Source organism: Vanellus vanellus (genome assembly GCF_965231255.1).
Source record: "Vanellus vanellus genome assembly, chromosome: 2".
Classification (NCBI taxonomy): domain Eukaryota; kingdom Metazoa; phylum Chordata; class Aves; order Charadriiformes; family Charadriidae; genus Vanellus; species Vanellus vanellus.
Genome location: NC_138906.1, coordinates 46,614,102 through 46,633,458, shown reverse-complemented (window position 1 = coordinate 46,633,458; position 19,357 = coordinate 46,614,102). Strand labels below are relative to the sequence as shown.

At 37.8% G+C, this 19,357-nt stretch overlaps 1 protein-coding gene across 1 annotated transcript in view; it reads left to right on the top strand.

Moving 5' to 3' along the window:
• The window catches only part of OSBPL10 (oxysterol binding protein like 10), a gene marked incomplete at both ends in the record, with an annotated part of 117,472 nt that overhangs the window by 18,210 nt on the left and 79,905 nt on the right, over positions 1-19,357 (top strand). The window contains 2 exons of the mRNA XM_082479009.1: positions 16,605-16,780; positions 18,571-18,650. Of these exons, the coding sequence (XP_082335135.1) occupies positions 16,605-16,780; positions 18,571-18,650 (256 nt within the window). The remainder of the gene's footprint in view (positions 1-16,604; positions 16,781-18,570; positions 18,651-19,357) is intronic.

Below are 19,357 nucleotides of genomic sequence, written 5' to 3'. Positions count from 1 at the left end.
CTGCATAAAAGCTTACTTTCCAGGAGTTTGGAGTAGTTGAGAGTTGATAATGGGGCAGCAAGTGAGCTTCTCTGTGTGCTGGACAAGCTGTCCAGTCAGGACTGCTATGTATGATGACTAATGTGTGCGACCTTGTTGTGAATGAGTGGAATGCACCTCACTCAAAAGAGAGAAGTGACAGTATGTTTTATTGAGGTAAAATAATCATTTGACAGAGTTCAGTAAATTCGATGAAAGTTAACAAGGTTTACCAATGGTTTTACAAAGTTCAGTAAGTTTGATGGCAAGGTTCACCTTATTAATTACTGCATGGAAGAAACATATAAAGGAAAATTGAGTTACAATCAAATTAGAATGATTCATAGAGATGCAAAGAGTAAGGAAGACCCTCCTATTGAGTCATGAGGTTCAGAGTGGATCCCCTTGCTTTCTTAACTCTTTATAGAGCCTAAGTGTGTCTAGGTTCAATCTTAGTCTCAGACAACGGTTTATGTCTAATGGAATTATCTATACAATATTTATAATATAATTGAGTGGCTGCATGGAGCTGTTGGAGCGAGTCCAGAGGAGGGCCACAAAGATGGTCAGAAGGCTGGAGCACCTGTCCTGTGAAGACAGGCTGAGAGGGGTTGTTATGCCTGGAGAAGAGAAGACTCCAGGGAGACCTTCTAGCAGCCTTCCAGTACTTAAAGGGGGGCTTAAGGGAAAGATGAGGAGGGACTCTTTATCAGGGAGTGTAGTGATAGGATGAGGGGTAATGGTTTTAAACCGAAAGAGGGTAGTTTTAGATTAGATATTAAGAAGAAATTCTTTACTGTGAGGGTGGTGAGATGCTGGAACAGGTTGCCCAGGGAAGTTGTGGATGCCCTATCCCTGGAAGTGTTCAAGTCCAGGTTGGATGGAGCTTTGAGCAACCAGGTCTAGTGGAAGGTATCCCTGCCTGTGGGAGGGGGGTTGGAACTAGATGGTCTGTAAGGTCCCTTCCAACCCAAACCATTCTGTGATTCTACGATTCTATGATTAGTAGTGTTTCATTAGTATTAATTCAGCACTCTATCAGTCAGTTACCAGGGATCTGTTGTGGGTAAGGGATCTCTCTGCCTTAGGTAAGGAAGGATCTCTTAGTCTCATGTAAAGAATCTCAAACCTTAAGAGGCGTCCTGCTCAAGGGGAGAGTCACCTGGTGTGCAGTCCAAGTGCAGTTCAGGGAGAGGTCCGGTTGGGCCCATCCTGATGGTAATACTTACAGAGTGAAGTAGTTGGCTGCTAGTCAATAGTATAGACAAGATAGATGTCTTCATTTTAGCTCTGGTATCTCGTTCTGTACTTTGGTTATCTTGCATTTTGGGGTTTTGAAACCACCTTTTAAAACCATCTGTGCAACTTGCTCTAGGTGAACCCACTTTGCCAGGGGCTTTGGACTAGGTGATCTCCGAAGGTCCCTTCCAATCCCTACCATCCTGTGATTCTGTGAAATATTTTTCCAAGGCACCTTCACTCCCTTGTACGTGAGCCAGGAGCTTTCCAGCTCTTGGGTTCACCACAGGGTGAGGCCTGTTCCTCCTTTGTCAACGTGAACCAAAGTATGGCCAGGGGTCACGTGTATCCGTCGCAGACCTACAGCTGAAAATATTGGCCAGTGATTTCCATGTAATGCTTGTAGCTGCTGAGGAGATGGATCTCTTTCCTGCTGGATGGATGGCTCTGCAAAGTTCCTATTCTACCCGCAGACTGATCTGGCTGCTTTATTCTTCAGCTGACTACAACTCTTGTTATTGTATAGGCTATACTGGGATGTGGTCCTGAGTACTGCTACTGGCCAGTGACGGGAACAAAGAAATGAAGATGACAGCAGTAGTTCTGATGTGACACCAAATAAGGAAAGGCTAGTTCAGCTGAACTAGGTTTTTAAAGTGCGAATCAGCAATTCTTGAGGACGGAGAGTGAGAAATTGCAACTGATTTTTACTTGTGCTTTCTAAGGGTAGCTTTTTTCACTTTGTGCAATTATGTTGATGTAACAATTTACTGAGGGTTTGAGGGAACAATTGCTGTTTAATTGCACCATGGCTGTGGACTGTGGTGTAAACATGCAAGATGTATTTCTATCTAAAAGTAGGTGATTTAGAGATTAAAGGACTCGTATCTAAAGTTTAACTTTTTTTTTGTTTTGTTTTAATTTACTGGTCATAAAGCAATTGTATGTATTGAGAAATACCAGAGCTACTTTATGTATTTTCTTCAATTAAGTAGTTCTGGAATGGAATTTTTCACATAGAATGCAAGCAATTATAAGAGGATGTCTGTGCTGATTTCCTAAGACTTCATCCATGGAAATGCATCAAATGTAAATCAGGTTAAATATAATTTTTGGAAGGATTTTAGCTTCCAGAGGAATGTCATGTTCTTCAGAGTCTCCTATCAGTAACTTGCACAGAATTAAACATCTCTGACTTTCATCCAAACAAATAACAATGTTTTGAAAAGCAGATTAGGAGAAGAAAATGTAAAAATTATTGCATAGTTAAGAGGAAAAAATGAACATGGCTTTTGTCTTCGTAGGCTTTTATAATGATTTAGTAGTTCCAAATTATTTCACATATTCCAGTTGTTGCCTGCTGCTATAATTATCATGAATGTATGTTGTGGTTTGGGTTGAGCTGGTAGATGGTGTCTGAAACGACCTCTTTTGCTTTTGTGGTAGCTTGTACCAGTTGCTGCCAGTACCAGACCAGAAGATGAGCCTCTGTTTCGCATTCTTATTGCTGAATGAGGGAGACCCTCTCCCAACTGTCTGTTCCATCTATATTTCCCCCTCCCCCCCAATTCACTTTTGCAAATTGAATTAGGCCCCACTGAGTTTGATGAGCACTAGAGAGGATCCAAGGGGTGGGTTGTGACCGTGCAGCAGGGGAGGAAGGAGGGAAGAGGAGTGGTGGTGAGCCCTAAGTTTGGATGAGACTTTACAAGCAGCTGAGCTGTAGACACGAGGTGAGGTTAACTGTGCTGTTTTTTGTGAAGAAAATCTAAGATATGAAAATGTAACTGACATGTGGCGGTAAGCCTAGCACACCAGTTTCTGAGGGAGAGGGAAGTGATCATTAGTCTCAGTTAATACTCAACCGAGGCCTGTTTCTGATCACTTGTTTACCACTTATGCCTTTTCCTGAGTCATTTAACCATTGTTGGTAGAGTTTGTGAGATAGTGCCATCCGTTGCTGTTGTTCATAACGTGGCAGAGTGATACACTATCCTCTGCCATCAGTTCATCAGTCTTAGTTTGACTGAGCATGGGACTTTGGTGTAGGGTTACTGCTCTGCAGGGGTGGTGATCGCTGGCAATGAAGTGAAGAGGAGCAGACAACGGGAAGACATAACAGCTTCTCCTGCCACTGCATGCATTAGTGGCACTTGTAATTTGGAGCCTGCAGGTATTCAGTGAAACGTGACTTTTAATATTATTATATTACATGTCAGAAGTTTTTAAAGATTAAGAATGCAAAAATATGTTCTGAGAAAGCACATACAAAAGATGGAATACCTTTACAGTCTCATTTAGATTCTTGTATACTTTTGAATGCTTGCTCTACTTGAATGAATTTTTGTTTATCTATTTATCTGAAGGGCGCCTACAAGAAAACTGGAGAGGAACTTTTTACAAGGGCATTTAGTGATAGGACAAGGGGTAATGGCTTCAAACTGGAAGGGGGTAGATTTAGAATAGATATTAGGAAGAAATTTTTCACTAGGAGGGTGGTGAGATGCTGGTCCAGGCTGCCCAGGGAAGCTGTGGATGCCCTGTCCCTGGAAGTGTTCAAGGCCAGGTTGGATGGGGCTTTGAGCAACCAGGTCTAGTGGGAGGTGTCCCTGCCCATGGCAGGGGGGTTGGAACTAGGTGATCTTTAATGTCCCTTCCAACCCATTCTATGATTCTGTGATTTATTATCTTGTGGTAGTGTTTCTGGCACATTACTCTTCCAGAAAGACTAGGGAAAGATGCAGCTAATATCTCTAGGCTGATATGACCGGAGGAGAGCATACTAGGTCTCTCTCATAAATCATGAAGGAACAAATATGGTGCTTTTTCTGCCTGCTGGTGACCTTTAAGAATAGCAGTAGTGATATAACTAGACCTGTACACAGCATGCCTGAGAGTGTCGAATGCACAAAATATAGTAGATTTGCATTTTCACTTGTAGGTTTACTTTTACCATATACATAGGTTTTTATATTAGCAGGTGGTAACAAGAATATGGTATAAAACAGAAATGAATGAGAAAAGAGTACTATGGTTATTCTTCTGTAATTGAAAAATAAACCCTCAAACCTCAGACCATACACTATCACTTCTGATACTTGTTGGAACTAGAAAAGATCAAATGAGAGTAACTGAAGAATCAGAATTCTCTACAGTTTTATCCCTGCTGATAAATACAATAAAGTACTATGTCATTAAAATAGCCCTCAGAGGGTATGGTTTAATGAGGTTTCTTGAACTGAATTAAGAACATGTTGTCAACAAAAGGGGGGCAACCTCCTTGCATATTTGTCACTGCTCCTTCCTCCCTTGTACTTTGCCGTGACTCGGGTGTCCAGTTGGTTGCATGGTAATGGAATTCAGCTCACTAAAATGGCAGAAAATTAACCTGGCCAAAAAAGATGAAAAAATCTTAAACTAAGTATATATTGGGTGTTGATATCTTTCTTACTAAGTACTCCACTTACATCTTTGCTGCTTCCAGTATGTACTTGCTTAGTCTACTGAAACTATGCAGCTGTCAGGAGAAAGCGTAGCTCTGTGTAGCTTCAGAGAATGATATGAATGTACTGTCATGGTGTGGTCTGATGTTGGCTTTTCTGTCAGTCACCTAATAAGCCTTGGAAGAAGTAATCGACTAATTCTTTTCTTTAAGGCTGTGTTCGAGATGTTGATGAACTAATTTTGGTGAGAAGTAGGAAAAAAATCAATCTTCACTAACCTAATAATTAGCCTATATTACATATATATAGTCCATTGTGGGAGAGTGTTTTGCTCTGGATGGTGGTTGGAAGTCCAGCTAGTAGAGTTCATTACTCTTGACTGTAGTGTCAAATGATTCTTCATATTTCTGTTTACTTAGTTTTAGGTAAATTTACTGAAAACCTGTTAGCACTTCCTGTTGCCAAACTGTTCTGCTTGTCTACTCCTTCATCCCTTCACTTCATTTCCTCTGTAAATTGTCCTTGTTGGCAGCAGAGTGGTCATAGTAAAACTGAGGTTCTGTCTCCATAAACCATTACACATGTGACTGCTAATTAATTTTCAGCAACATCTTTCTATTGAAAACTATTAGGTTGGTGACATTTTTATTAAGAGAGTTTATGAATCCTGTCTAACCTTTTCTATTTCATGTTTAATAGTCAAAAATGAGGGAAGAGCTAGGTAACAGTGAAAACAGTTTAGTGATTTAGCTATTTTTTTTAATAATTAGTATATATAAAATACTGCAGATTGCATAGCGTAGAATTTACAATTCAGTTGCATGACTTAAGGTACCTTTCCTGTGACTTTGGGGTTTTTACAGTCTGTCTTAAAGCAATCTTGGTTTCCAGTAAGCAGTAATAATGAATTGGAAAGACCTCGGATGGCCAGTTTGCTTGCATCGACATTAACTCTTTTTTATTTATATGCAGGTCAACTCCCTGAAGCTCTGTGACTTAGCACTACAGGCTATTACTGTTGTGCAGGGGACTGTATTCACCTGTGAGGAACAGACTCATTAGGGTTCACCTACATAGATAATTACCCTTGCTTTTAACTTGGAGACATGCAGCCCAAATACTTCAGGCTGAGACAGTAGACTCCTTTTGTCTGTGTTATTGGCTCAAGATATGACTTGAATGGTATTCCTAATTTCCGTTCTCTTAAATTGAGCAAAAAAGCAGCACTTAAAGTAGTTGAACTACTCTACAGTCACTCTAATTGAAGCTAGAGTCGTCTTGTAATTTGAGCTACTTCTGTTGGCAGTCTGTTTTGTGGTCTGGCTACCTGAATGGTTTGCCTGATATTCCTACCTGGAGGTGTTTGGGCCACCCCTTGGTTTGTCATCCAACAATTGCCTCTTCCTCAGCATTCGTGATGTTGTTCAGGGTCACTCTCTGTGCCTGTATTAGTTGTTTCATTAATGTTTCAGTCCCTCAAAGTATTTTATCTCCAGGTGAAATCCTAACTAGCATCAGGTCTGGCATAAAAACTCAGGGTTGTATTTGTTGTCTCATAGCTGAGTGTTTTTCTGTACACAGTCTGTAATTTTTGGCAGCAAAAGAGAGCTCTGAAAATCTGCAGATGTTTGATGTATGAAGGTGCCTCCCCTAGATGGGATATTACAGTAGTGCTGCGTTGAGGTAGGGTTAATTCTTACCAGTGAGGAATACAAGTTGTTGGAGAAGAGAGAGGAAGAGTTGGGAGGGACAAGTTAGAGAAACATAAACCAACTTTACCTCTGCAAATAAGGGTTTGATTCATCGTTGGTACATCATAAGAGGGAATTAATGCAAAAGTTTAGGATGGGGCCAGTGGAAGATACTGTGTAGTAGACACGGGGTATGTATGAGTGTGTGAGGGTTTACTGCTTCCTTCCTACATTTTCTGTCCTTCTAGTAATAGTATCCGTGTCTCTTAATGTAGTTCAGAGGGCAGGCCCTAGTTGCTGAAGGTGAAGGGGAGGGCTGTGGGGGTATTTCAATTGAATAGATTTTTTTTGTTCAGCAGCCTCTTTTGTGGGTGTGTATGTTTGGCATTGCCAAAATTTAGTAGCTGCAAATTGTAGAGAATATGGATTATGGATGATAGTATTTTGAGATAAAATTGTGATTTAGACGTGGCTGACTCACGCAAATTCAGTGGGATGTGGTGTTCTTTAAACGTTGTTGTGTGGCAGTGCTGATACAAACCCAGCAATTCCAGGCTACCTGTGAGTGTGTGTTGTGGGGGCATTATGTGGGGGGTGACTGAATTTGCTGCACTCTCATTATTTTGCATGAGAACCAGGCTGGCAAATGGATATATTTGATTCATTTATGGATGTTGTAATAGCAAGTACCAGAAAGACCAAGCTAAGGCCACATCTTCTTTCAGTCTGAAGTCTCCTGCAGAATGTGGCAAGTAGCAGACAGAAATCTTTGTAAAATATCGCCCTTGGTCAAATTTCACTTCATTATTGAGCTGTCTTCACATATGACCTTCCTGGAAATGTGTTCTCTGTGTGTGTATGCATGTCCCTACTTTAAGTAGAGACTGCTGAAAGAATAATATATAATAGTGTCAGTCACTGTTGGACTCATTAGTGCTCTGAGCAGCTGTGTTCACAGTGGCTACATTCAGTGCAGCCTTTCCTTCAAATAGGTTTGTGGGATGCTTAAATTTTCTTAGTGTGTGGTGCACTTCGGTTCAGCATTTCAGGCTTTCTGAAATTTGTTATTTGGCTTGTTGGAGAGTTGTATTTTTGGTATGTTAAACATCTTCTAAACTATTTATTTCTAAGTACTTTGTGGAAGATGAGCTGATGCTGGGCACTAGGCAATTTTTGATGTGAAGTGTGCTTGCCAAACCTGTCAAATCTTATGGAACTCATTGCAGAAAGCGTCAAGCAAAAAAGCGACATGTTTTTATGGAAGGTCAGATATTTCTGTATCACTTACAATTTTGCTGTGGTTTTTTATTACAGAAAAGAATAGGTAGTAAGATTCCTGGTATGACTGGCATTGTTTTGGGAGATGTTTAAAACTTTGTAGTGATGCAACTATTTGCTCAGCAGCAGTTTTGACAACTGCTAATGTGAGTTAGAGAGAAATACAAAGGTAATATGGAAAAGCTGCTTTCACAAGCTAGACGTAATCGAATGTCTCATTTTATATATGTATTTTCTTTGTTTTGGGGAAGAAACTCAGGGTATTTTTTCCAATTTTTAGTTATTCCCCCTCAATGTTTAGTAATTGGTTTTTTTTAGGTGGTTTGTTTTGGTAATGAAAGCAAATGAATCCCTTTTTCTCATTTACTTACTACTTCTCACCTAGTCTGTGTATAGGTTCTCCTAATAGTTGTTTCTCTGAATAGACTTAAGGTACTTCTTAAGGTACTTTCCAACTAGAATATTCGGTGACTAAGCAAAGTACATGGATTCTGCTCCTTTGCATCCTCTTGGGATGACTAGGTAAAATCTACACTTCTCAATATAAAACCCAGTTTAGCTAGATTTTGGGAAAAGAGAGAAAATGAGAAAATTGACTTCTGATAGCTGCCTTGTTTATTGGTGGGTTTTGGTGTTTTTTTTTTTTTTTTTTTTTTTTTTTTTTGCTAGTTGGGTCAGACCAATACTGCGTAAAGACCTGACGAGAAGGAGAAGCAGTTGTCCATGCAGGCTCCAAAGTAGGTCTCTAATTTTACTTTCTCAAAGGAGCAAAGCTTTTCTTCTGAAGAGGGTGGAAAGGTGGGATCGAGAGAGGATAAGCTAGGCAGGTTCCTTCATTTAGGTGCCCACATGACTGCAAATTATGATCCTGTGGACCTGGCTTCAGTGAGAACCAATTTAGCACCAGTCTTGTGTCATACAGAGCACTGCCTCCCTCTCAGGTGTGGAATGGAGTTGGTGTGCGTAACTAGTGGTCTCTTGTACGTTTCCTGTATCTTGTTTCAGAATCACATAAAGTGTGTCTTTCTAAAGCTTAATGTCCTTCTGTGTCACTTCTAATAATTTGTATGTAATGAAAGTATTCTTTTCTTGGTTTGGTTTATGTCTTGGTTGTTTTTCTTATGAAGGAAAATGTATTTTCCTATCTGGAAGCTCCATTTTTAATCTGTGACCTGAATTGAGCTGGATAATAACATTGCCAGAATTAAGATTGCACTGGCCCATTTATTCCCCCAATTATGTCTGCTAGCCTTTTCTCTCTGATCCGCAATACAAAAATTGGAGTCTGCTTAATTATTAAGTAGTAGTGAATTGAGAGCAAATAAAAAGGAAGGTGGCAAGGACTACTAAATGGCACAAAGTAGCATTAGGCAGCCAGCCAATTTGGTGGGATGTGAGCAGTAAGTGCTGTTTATGGTATCAACCTCAACTGTGTACCTTTTGTTTGTGTGTATGCTCCTAAATTCCAATTGTTACCCCTCAATGTGGCCATGTTGTGCTAAAGCATAGATTAGTATGATGAATGTACTTTTCCACAAATCTGTATGAATGGGTTCAAGCCAGGGTCAAGCCTGATGGGTTAAAATGGAAGCATTACTTTTAAGCCTGTTTTTCCTCCCTAAAAAGCAACCCCTAAGCAACTCTGAGATTAGAAAACTAATATTAATATTTATCCTTACTGTAGTCTCTCTTTACTTGAATAAAATTTGGGCAGCATGTCTATTGCTCATTATCTAGAATTTCAGACCATTGAAAGTGATTGGCATAGCAAGCAGAAGTTGATGAACTGATGAGCTGGTCTGTAGGAATTGCAGCTTCTGCAGATGCTGAGAAAGAAGTGATATTTTGGTTCTTAAAATGGGCTTGCTTGTAAACTTAAAGATTGGCTGCAACTTGACAAAACAGGAAGAGATTTCTTTTAAGATTTTATGTGTGAGAATTCTGTGGATGTTAAAATCATGAAGGGCATGACGATCAGAAATAAGCACTCCATATATTAGCTGTGGATAATACTTCCTCTATTTCTTATCTCCATTTTTGATGTGGAATGCTTCTAAAACTATCCAGCAAATTGTATTTCAGCCTGACTGATATGCAATTATAATAATGCAGAGAGATTACTGTTTTAAAAATCTAGTTTTCACTCAGATATGCTCAAAATCAGTAAAACTTTTAATGAATGCTGTGGTTCTTACATTTTCTTATGTTAGAAAATGATAAATTGAGGAACCTCAATGCATAAAGGATATTAAACAGTTACTGGAATGTAAGCATGTTGTCCCAACCACCTGTCTTTACATGTCAACATTAGAGATGGTTTTTAATAATAAAGTCCTTGACTTTCAAATGTGTATGCCATGCTTTATCTTTATTGGCACGAATAATTCCATTAATCTTATGGCTCAAGGTAAAAGGGGAAAAAAAGAATTAAGCAGTTGCATAAATGTCATCTCCAAGATGGCTTAATAAGGTACGGTTTCCTAAAAATGAAATATATGTGACATCTCATTCAGCTACTGGAACCATAAACTTTGCTTTTCTTTGACAGAGTCATTTACTTTCTGTACTATAATTCTTTTCTAGTATTTTTTTAACTAAAAAAAAAAAGAGAATTATAGAATAGTTGGATTCCTTATTCTTGAAAATGAGGATTATGGAATCACTGATGAACACACTCTGGCAGTGACTGGATGAAAATCAGAATGAAGTGAAAGGAAAACATGTGTTTGGAAACTAAAAAATGTTGAGAACAAAGTGGTAGAAGGAGAAGGTAGTGAAATTCTTCTGTTGGTGAGCTGCGTCTGTTCTTGAGCTAATCTGATGCTGAAATGTGTAGTGGAACATAGTATTTGTCACATTGTCTGGAATAAGAAAGTCTGAGAAGGGGAAATACGTGAATTGTTACATTTCTAATATGATAGAGAAGGTGACGTTGCCTACCAAGGTTTTAAATCAGGGTGAAGACTTTGTGCTGTTTTGAATCAACATATTTTATCTGAACAATTTGCATTTTTATGCCTAAAGCAAAATAAAAAGTAGATCATAAAGTACGTATTATGAGACTGGTTTAGAAGAAAAAGTGTCTGTGGATGATCTGAAGTGGTGTTTAGAGATAAAAGCTCCTCTGCCTGTCAATGAGAAAGTAACTGGGAAAAAAGAAAAACCTCCCAAAAAGCTGAAACCAAGGCTAGCCTGCTCTAGAAACCCAGCATGCCTCTCCATCCAGAAGCAGTTACTACATTAGGTCATCATATAATGAAAACTGTTATATTGTTTGGAGATTATGGAAGGTTTTGTCTTTAGGAAAAGGATTTTTCTATGCTACTGTGCAGTATTCGAGCATCCATACCAATTTTAAACGTGAGTTCTGGGATTAGACACAGTCCAATTATGAAGCATGGATTCCAATGTAGGCTAGTTTATGAACCCTAGGAAGTAATTAATACAATGTTGCTTTCCAAAAGAGGTCTTTTTTTTTTTTTTTTTTTTTTTTTTTTTTTTTTTTTTAGCAGACTGAGTCCGTAATTGAAGATTTGACTGGGATTGCGTTTGTCCAGTTGCAAAAGTCTTTATATAAAAACTTCTATCACATTATGAATTCAAACAAAATCTGGTCCAGAAAACTGACTTAACTGGGGAAGAAGGGTGTGGGGAGAATTCAAATCACTAGGAATACATTACGCAATGGAAAGATTTGGCAGTCCTACCTTGAAAACTTCTTGGGATTACAGAGTAGTGAAAACTTATTTTGAGATGTGTTCAGAATAAGGGGAGAGAAGAAAGTTGTTTTAAGAGGTGTTTTTTCTGCTGAGAACACACCTCTGGGTGCATTGCAGGCTTGCATCTGAGTGACAGCTTCAGTGAGCAGTGCACCGTGTTATAGATGTGCAATTGAATGTTGAAATGCCTCGAAATGTTTTGATTTGTTCTCTATAATTTCTTTTAAAAGCTATGCATTTCCACTGGAGAATATGGAAATGCTTAATTTGACTGGGGATGGGAAAATGAAAATTCGTGAAGTGAGTAATTTACATGGGAAATGTTCATATTGTGTAATTCTGATAGTTTTGGGTGTCTTTTTAATTTTTTATTTTAATTGCCTTAAAATGGGATAGTGCTGGAAATGTCAAATTTTCTCATTGAAGATGTGTATAGCTGCTGTTCTCTGTTAGCAATATCTGATGGTAGACCATTGTCATCTCCTACTATACTATCAGCATTTTATCACTTTTTAAAACATAGTAGTTGCTTTTTCTTATTCTTATTGAATACAGAACTAATAACAAAATATTATAATATTATATAATTATTACTATTTTATAATTATCACTATAATAAATGATCATAACAGTGAATGCAGAATCCAGTTGCAATAGTTTCTTAGTACAGTGTTTGAGTCTCTGTCTTCCCCTCCAAGAATTCAGAAGGCAACATAGTTATGCTTCCTAATGGATGTCATACTTGTCCTGTGTGACTTTTTTTTTTTTTTTAATGGCTATCAAAGTGGATGGATAAAGGAGGTAGGAATGAAACATGATGAGTGTTTAATGAAGACAGATGATTACAGAATTTATAAGACTTAGGATTTATTCTAAGAGTGCACTGATTTTGAAATGGGGGAAGTAAAACAAAGTGTCATCAGGCCATATTGATAAACTCATGAGTAAAAAAAATTCTGGTAGCGTCAGACTGCTTGTTTTATTATTTTTTAAACTTGATGGAACAGCAATAAAATCCTAGTTTGCTGGGTGTGGCTGAATGTTTTAGCTTGTAATTGATGTCAGTTGGTAATGCATCTGCATTTGTTTGGAATGGCAGAGGGGAGTATCCCAGTGAATCCCAGGAGCTTGAGGGAGGCTGGGCCAGAGGAGTGGGAAGCCTGTAGTCTCTGAATATGTTTGAGTTTAAAGTGAAAAATCCATTAGCCAAGGCTTTTCTTTTGTGAAATTGTGTGCTTTTTCTTGTCTGTAATTTTACGTGTCTACTTTGAACACTGCTTAAGCAGTTAAAACTGCTTAAAATGTGTTAAAGTGGTAATTTTCTAGCTTACCATTAGATGGACTTTTTAATAAGTATTAATTTAAAAAAAAATAATGATTTTGACCCATTTTGGAATAACAGGAAAACTTAACTGTCTTTTGGAAGTGTCTGTCAGTAACAGTTATTTCATATTTTCTGTATAGCACTAATTGTTTGTATGTCTAGTACGACATGACTCTGCTACCTCCTGCCTGACTGTTCTCTAAAGAGTATGTTATTTTTCATCACTGTTAGTCTGTAAATTAATTACAGAAATATGACATCACGGGTAAACATGCTCTCTGTGAGCAAAGCCAGTAGAGAAATACAGGATAAGTTGGCAAGATTAATCAGTTCTAGAGAGGTTAGTGCTGTTACTTCCCTGGTGTGTAGAAGAAACGACTTTTGGAACTTGAGTTAAAAGATATCCCTGTCCTTTTGATACAGTTACATGGGGCTTCTAAAATGGGACACGTACCATTCTCTTGCTTCTGTTCTGCTTTATATATATATAATGCTTTTCCATCCTCAGTTAATGAAAGAATCTGGTCTCCATTTCTTCTGAGTTTTTGTGATGGTCTGAACTGCGTCATTACTTGTTCTGTGATGCAAGAAAATGTTTTTGAAAGCTGCTTCATTTCTTTTCTCGTTCTGGTCCTCCCTTCCCCCCTCCTTTGTATGAAGTCTTGCGCTGCATGATTTAACACTTAATTCCTTATTCCTTCTGCTGGTTTTTCCTATCCTTTTAGCAGTTTTCAGAGTGCATTATCCCCTTGCTTCTCTTGTGAGAGAGACTGTAGTTGTCTGTGCAGTTTACTTCTGTCTTTCTTTTTCTGTGATACCACTGTGCGAAATGTGAAGAGTGAAGTTGCGCATCAAACCATAACCCTTGAGAAGCAAATACTTGGTTCCATGTAATATGAACAGTATCATGGTCTGGCTGCCTGTGAAAAGTTCCCGAGCTTTCCAGAGTCACAGGAAAGCTGTTTTGTTGACTCAACCATTTTTTGTTGGGCATTTGGGACTTACATTTCTGTAGATAATTTTCTTTTCTGTTACGACTTTCAAAGTTGGCAGACATAGATGCTGGTTCATCTGGGACAAGAAGGAAGGCAGGATGCTTGAAAAGGGCGATGTGAAAGCCTGTGAGAACTGGTTGTTTTTTCTTTAAGATTACTGCTTGAGTTGTACTGGAAATATATTGCATGCTTTTACAGGCAACTAAGACATCATCGCAAGTACTGAAAACTGAAGGTACAAGGCCAGTGATAATGTTGGGTTTTCCTGAGACTGTATAAAATAGGTTATGGTTGGCTAGAAGGACAAGTTAACACTACTGCTGTAGCTGTGATAACAAGGATGTGGAAGGATGCTGTCTCGGCACATTTGGATTTGTCAGAAGTCGTTGCTCTCTGATGTTATTATGCTGGTAAACGTGTATTCTGTACTTGAATGGCTGGTTTCCCTCCCTGGGGTAGCTTTATGGCAATGCAAAGCTCATCTTTGTGGAGTTTACGGTCGTTCTGGGAGTGCTTTGCTGGTCTAGCATGCAAAGGTTTCTGAGTTGAAGTGCTCATAGTGTTTATGTAACGTAATAGATTCTGTTCTAATAGACTCAGAGGAACTTTTTTCCCCAAATCCTTTGGTCTTGATAGGAGAAGGAAAGATGATTTTTCTTGTCTCTTTCTTTTTCTTTTTTCTTTTTTTTTAACTGTTGTTCTTCCTGTTGTTAATTGTAGACCTGTACTGCAATAGCCACAATGATGACTTCCAAGGTACTAATCGATAAAAGATGGTCTGATAACAAAAGCTGAAATAAATGATTTATACCTGAACAATAAAAGGACAATGAAATTATAATGAGGATGGCACAGGCTCAGAATGGACATCACTGCATCTGAAGCCTAGATTTGTTTGCTAAACCCAAAGAGATTGCTAAAAACTTGTGAGCTGGATGGGGAGAAGTGCTAGCTTTAGGGTCAGGCTACTGTATTGTTTTCTCAGGGGTACAGCATTACTTTTAGTGCTCTGCTTTTTATCCTGAATATGTAACAGCTATTCCTAAAATGGACAAGGAAAACTGAGAATGAGCAAAATTCACCTTTACTATGAAATGTGCAAGTCTGACTTTTTTTTTTTTTATTGTGCGTTTTCCAATTCTGCTGTTTTCACCTGCAGTTAAGTGCATCATCTTTCCCTGCTAAGCAACCTGAAGATAAAAAATGCTTTGTAAGTGGGAGAACAGTATTATAAAATCATTTAAAAGTCAAACAAAACAGCAAGGTTATGGACTGGTATAATACAGGTCAATAAAGTAATCTTCTGAAATTTTGGCCATTTCCATTTAGGGCCTCCTTTTTAACCCTACTGTTGAAAACACTGTGGTGGTTGGCGTTCAGCTTGCCATTTCTCTTGTCCTTTTTTTTTGTGGTGAAGGTAAACTGCAGAGGGAAGGTGAAGAGATCGTGCTTCAGGATTATAAAAGGGAGGCTTTCCATTTGTTTTGTGAGGGAAGGGATGCAGAGGCACTTATGGAAGATGTGGGAGATGGAGTCAGAGCAGAAGTGAGGGGTGTAGTGATGCACTAGATTAACACCACCTGTCCCAAATTATTTTAATCTGTAATATTTTGAAGATAATTTTATCTTTGTTCTGGTGCAGAGGTGGTGGCAGTATGCCTAAACGTGGCAAAGGAAGGTTGCCCAAGCAAAGTGTCCAAATCTCTGTAAATCTTAGGCAATGATTGCTTGCATCATGTCCAGGTTTATTTAGCTTAAAAAAAAAAAAAAAAGATGAGCACAAGAACACCAGTAACTTCAACAGGCTGTGAAGACAATCCTGGAAATACTTTGTCATGGGAAAGGTTGGAGGCGTTCTGCATATGGGGATATTGAAAAAGGGGGAAGAAAAAATGTCACTTAAGTGTTAAATAGTTGTTCTATGTTCAGAACAGAATTAAAGATCTGAATTTAACTGAATTTAATATCTGTACTGTTGTGAAAGATGGGTTTATTTGGAAAAAAAAATACGTTTCTAACTCTTGAGACTGACATACTAAGTTGAAAGATCTTAACTTTCATTTAGTGCACTTGGAAAATGCAATTAGTTTATTTTTGTTTGTATGATCTTGCAGTCCTAGCAGTTGGTTTGTTGTGGAATGGCTTGCGTTTGTCAAAACTTTTTTTTTTTTTTTTTAAATCTTTGTGGTTACTGGATTTTCACTGGCTGAGCATTTCCTGGTCCTAAATATATGATTAGCAGTAAAAATGTTTTTTCCTTCTTAGAATTTGTTAGCAGAATGACCAAATAGAATTTAGACCTTACTTCTCTCTCCTCCTAATTGTTTTCTTAGACACAGGTGTCCATACTTCCTACCTAGTAATTATTGGGAACTTAATGTTCAATTCTATTGGCCAGTTTTCAAAATTACACTCCACATCTGTATGTGAAATAATATCACAAAGATGAAAATACCATGGCATCTTTAATTGTGGTCAACCCTCTGCAAAAACAGCATCGCCCTTTCAAAAGACTAGTTGTGCGGAATTAGCATGCCTTTCAAGGTTATAAATGGGAAACGAAAGGGGAGGGGCCAACCACCCCAAAGCAGCAGTCTCATACTTCTTCAGTGGAACCTCTTCAATTAAAAACTCGTTTCCTTGCTTTTATGTCTTGTATGTGAAACTCACCATTAATCTGAAAGAAACATGAGTAAAATAATAGCTCACAAATGACCTTGAGAAACAAAACCTAAGGAACAAAACCCAAAATCTTATAAAATTGAGTTTTGGTTAAATGAATTTAACCACATTTTTTTATTTATGATCTTGATTTATGATCAGTCTGTGCTCCTCTTTGAGTAAACACATGAAAAACATTAACAGAAATACTATATGATTACATTTTCTTTGAACAGGTACTTTGTGCTGGACTTTGAGACGGGAATTCTGCAGTATTTTGTGAATGAACAAAGTAAAAACCAGAAGCCACGAGGAACCTTGTCTTTAGCTGGAGCTATAATATCACCCAGTGATGAAGTGCCGCACATGTTGGTGGTCTACTCTGCTAATGGAGAGATGTATAAGTTGAGAGGTACAGTGCTGCTTAAGTGCTAGCTGGGTCATTCTTCTCTCCCATTATTACCGCTTCTGCATCTCTTCTGTCCAATGTCATTTCTCTTTTACTTCCTTATGCTGTCAGAAAGTAGTGATTATACAGCTGTATTGTTACATGCTATATTATAAAACAGTGCAACAGTAATCTGGAGTTAAATGTGTGTGAATTTACAATATATAGACTTCCATGGCTGGAAGATACCTCAGGATGCCTTCTATAAGCTGTTAGTGTGACATTTTGAGTGTACAGTATATCTTATTTGTTTCCAAAGGAAGAAAAATCTGCTTTCATTGCTGTCCACAGCACAGCATTTCACTTCTAATATTGCTGTCCCCTGCCACCACCCTGCAGATAATGTGCAGTAGTGAATGTGCTGATGGGTTGGAGAACGGAAAAATGCTAGTGAAAGCCTCTTAAGATACTCTGTTTTTGTCAGTCTTGGAATAATTGGATGCACCTTTAGCACAAAATTTTGCTTTTCTTGCTCCCAAATGTAAGAAAGGCAATATAGAGTATGTAAGAGTTACTTTGGAATTTTTTTTTTTTTTTTTTTAAAAAAACAAGCAGTATTCTGATTCTAAGGTATTTTCAGTATGGTTGATTGATCAGGATACTTTCATATCAAATTAGTTTATAAAAAGCTAAACTGACAAAAAAGTGACATATAATACAGTAACAAAAGTTTAAAATTATGTTAGTTTTTTCTGACCATAGTTTATTAGTTGGCTAGCAGGACGGAGTATGCAGGACTCCCCTGTGGTACAGTGTGTTGCTGTTTTATGTGTAGAACTGAAACAGAAGAACAACCAGGGAGAGTTTCTGTTAAAATGTTTTGGAATTTGCACAGCTAGAAATCATGAACACTTGTGGTTTCATTATCAAGCTTTTCCAATCACTTGAGATTGTAAGGTACTTAAAATGTGCTGCTTTTAATTTAACATGATCTATGAATTTGATTCAAATCAGTAAATAATTTTTATGCTGAGTCAATAACCATTGAGATACTTAATAGCAGAGGAAGTAAGAGAAAATATTTACTGAAATTATCCAGTCTGTATTGGTATTCCTCATCAGGGTTGCTGTAGTAGTGTTTTGTTTAAAAATAAAAAACACAACCAAACTTCTTTCCTAACTATACTTATTAATATTACACAGGAGTGACCTGATATGGACTGCAGACAGTCTTCTCAATAATTTTAAAAGCTGTTTTCCAAAGATGTATGGGGGAAATTGTGTTTTTCATTCTTGTGTCTTTAAGTTGCATGCAAATGACACACAGGTTTAAAGAGAGATTTAGTTGAACTACATTAAAACAGAAGTACTAAAGGATCTGGGGAACTGGTAGCTTGTCTGCTAGCTGATTGACAGCCTGAGTGTAGAGGTTTCACTGATTTAAATGGCATGCTGTGGCCCTTGTCCTTCACAAGGAAAGATGAGTAAAGTAAAAGTAGATTAAAAATAAATACATAACAAAAAGTAATTTTGAGGTAATTCTGCTTTTAATAACACTTGGAGGAGATAACTATGAAGAAGACTCATAAGCTTATCTCTTCCAACTGGCCACAGCATCTTAAGTTCAGATTTAGGTGTCTTGTACTAATGAACTTATATATACTTAATTTAAGTAGCATAAATTAGAATTTATAGTGCACCCTAACCAATAAATGATCTTCCTCCTCCCCGCCCTGACCACGTTACATTCTCTTATGCAAAAAAAGAGTATTGGTTTATGTGTGATTCCCTGCATTTTCTTGTTTCTGTTCTAGCTGCTGATGCAAAGGAGAAACAATACTGGATAACTCAGCTTCGATCCTGTGCCAAACATCACAAGGAAGGTAATTCTAAGGTAAATAATTAAGAGGGCGAAGTAACTATTATTTTTTAAGTGGTGTAGGTGGAGAACAGCATGATCTGGATGATAGACTGGCTGCTGTAGTTAGTGGGCTGGTGTTTAGATGTTTATGAATAAAAGCAGCAAGTTGTCATTCCTCACTAACTGGAGCAGAGTTAAGTCAATTGGGCAATCTTACTGAATAAACATTGTCCTATTTATGAGAAATTAATGAAGTGCATTTTGGATGCTGTTAATACATGGTTGATTGGATCAACATTTATTAATAAATACCCGTGTGATGTGCTGATTAGTACTTAAAAGTGTTAACTGGTATTAGTTTTATTTCATTTTACAAGATTTAATGGCTCTTACTATAGAAGCGTCAGGTGGATGTTAGCAGTGGTCAGTCTTCAACTTTACCAAATCTGAAGAGGTCATCATGTGAAGATTTATATTATTTATTTCTCTTTGGAACTGATGTCAGAATTTTTGTCCTCGAACAGATAAATATTTTTGACAGGTAAAAAAACATCTGGACTTTAAAAATAGTAGAATGATGGGTTGAGGGTGTCCCCTGCGTCCAAATAGAAATGACCCGAATCTCTTTAAACTAGAACACCCTTTGAAAGTGGGAGGTATTAAAAATTAACAACCAACCCTATTAGAAATAAATTATTATTGTATTTATTTTAAATATGCTTTTGGTGTTAATACGAAGT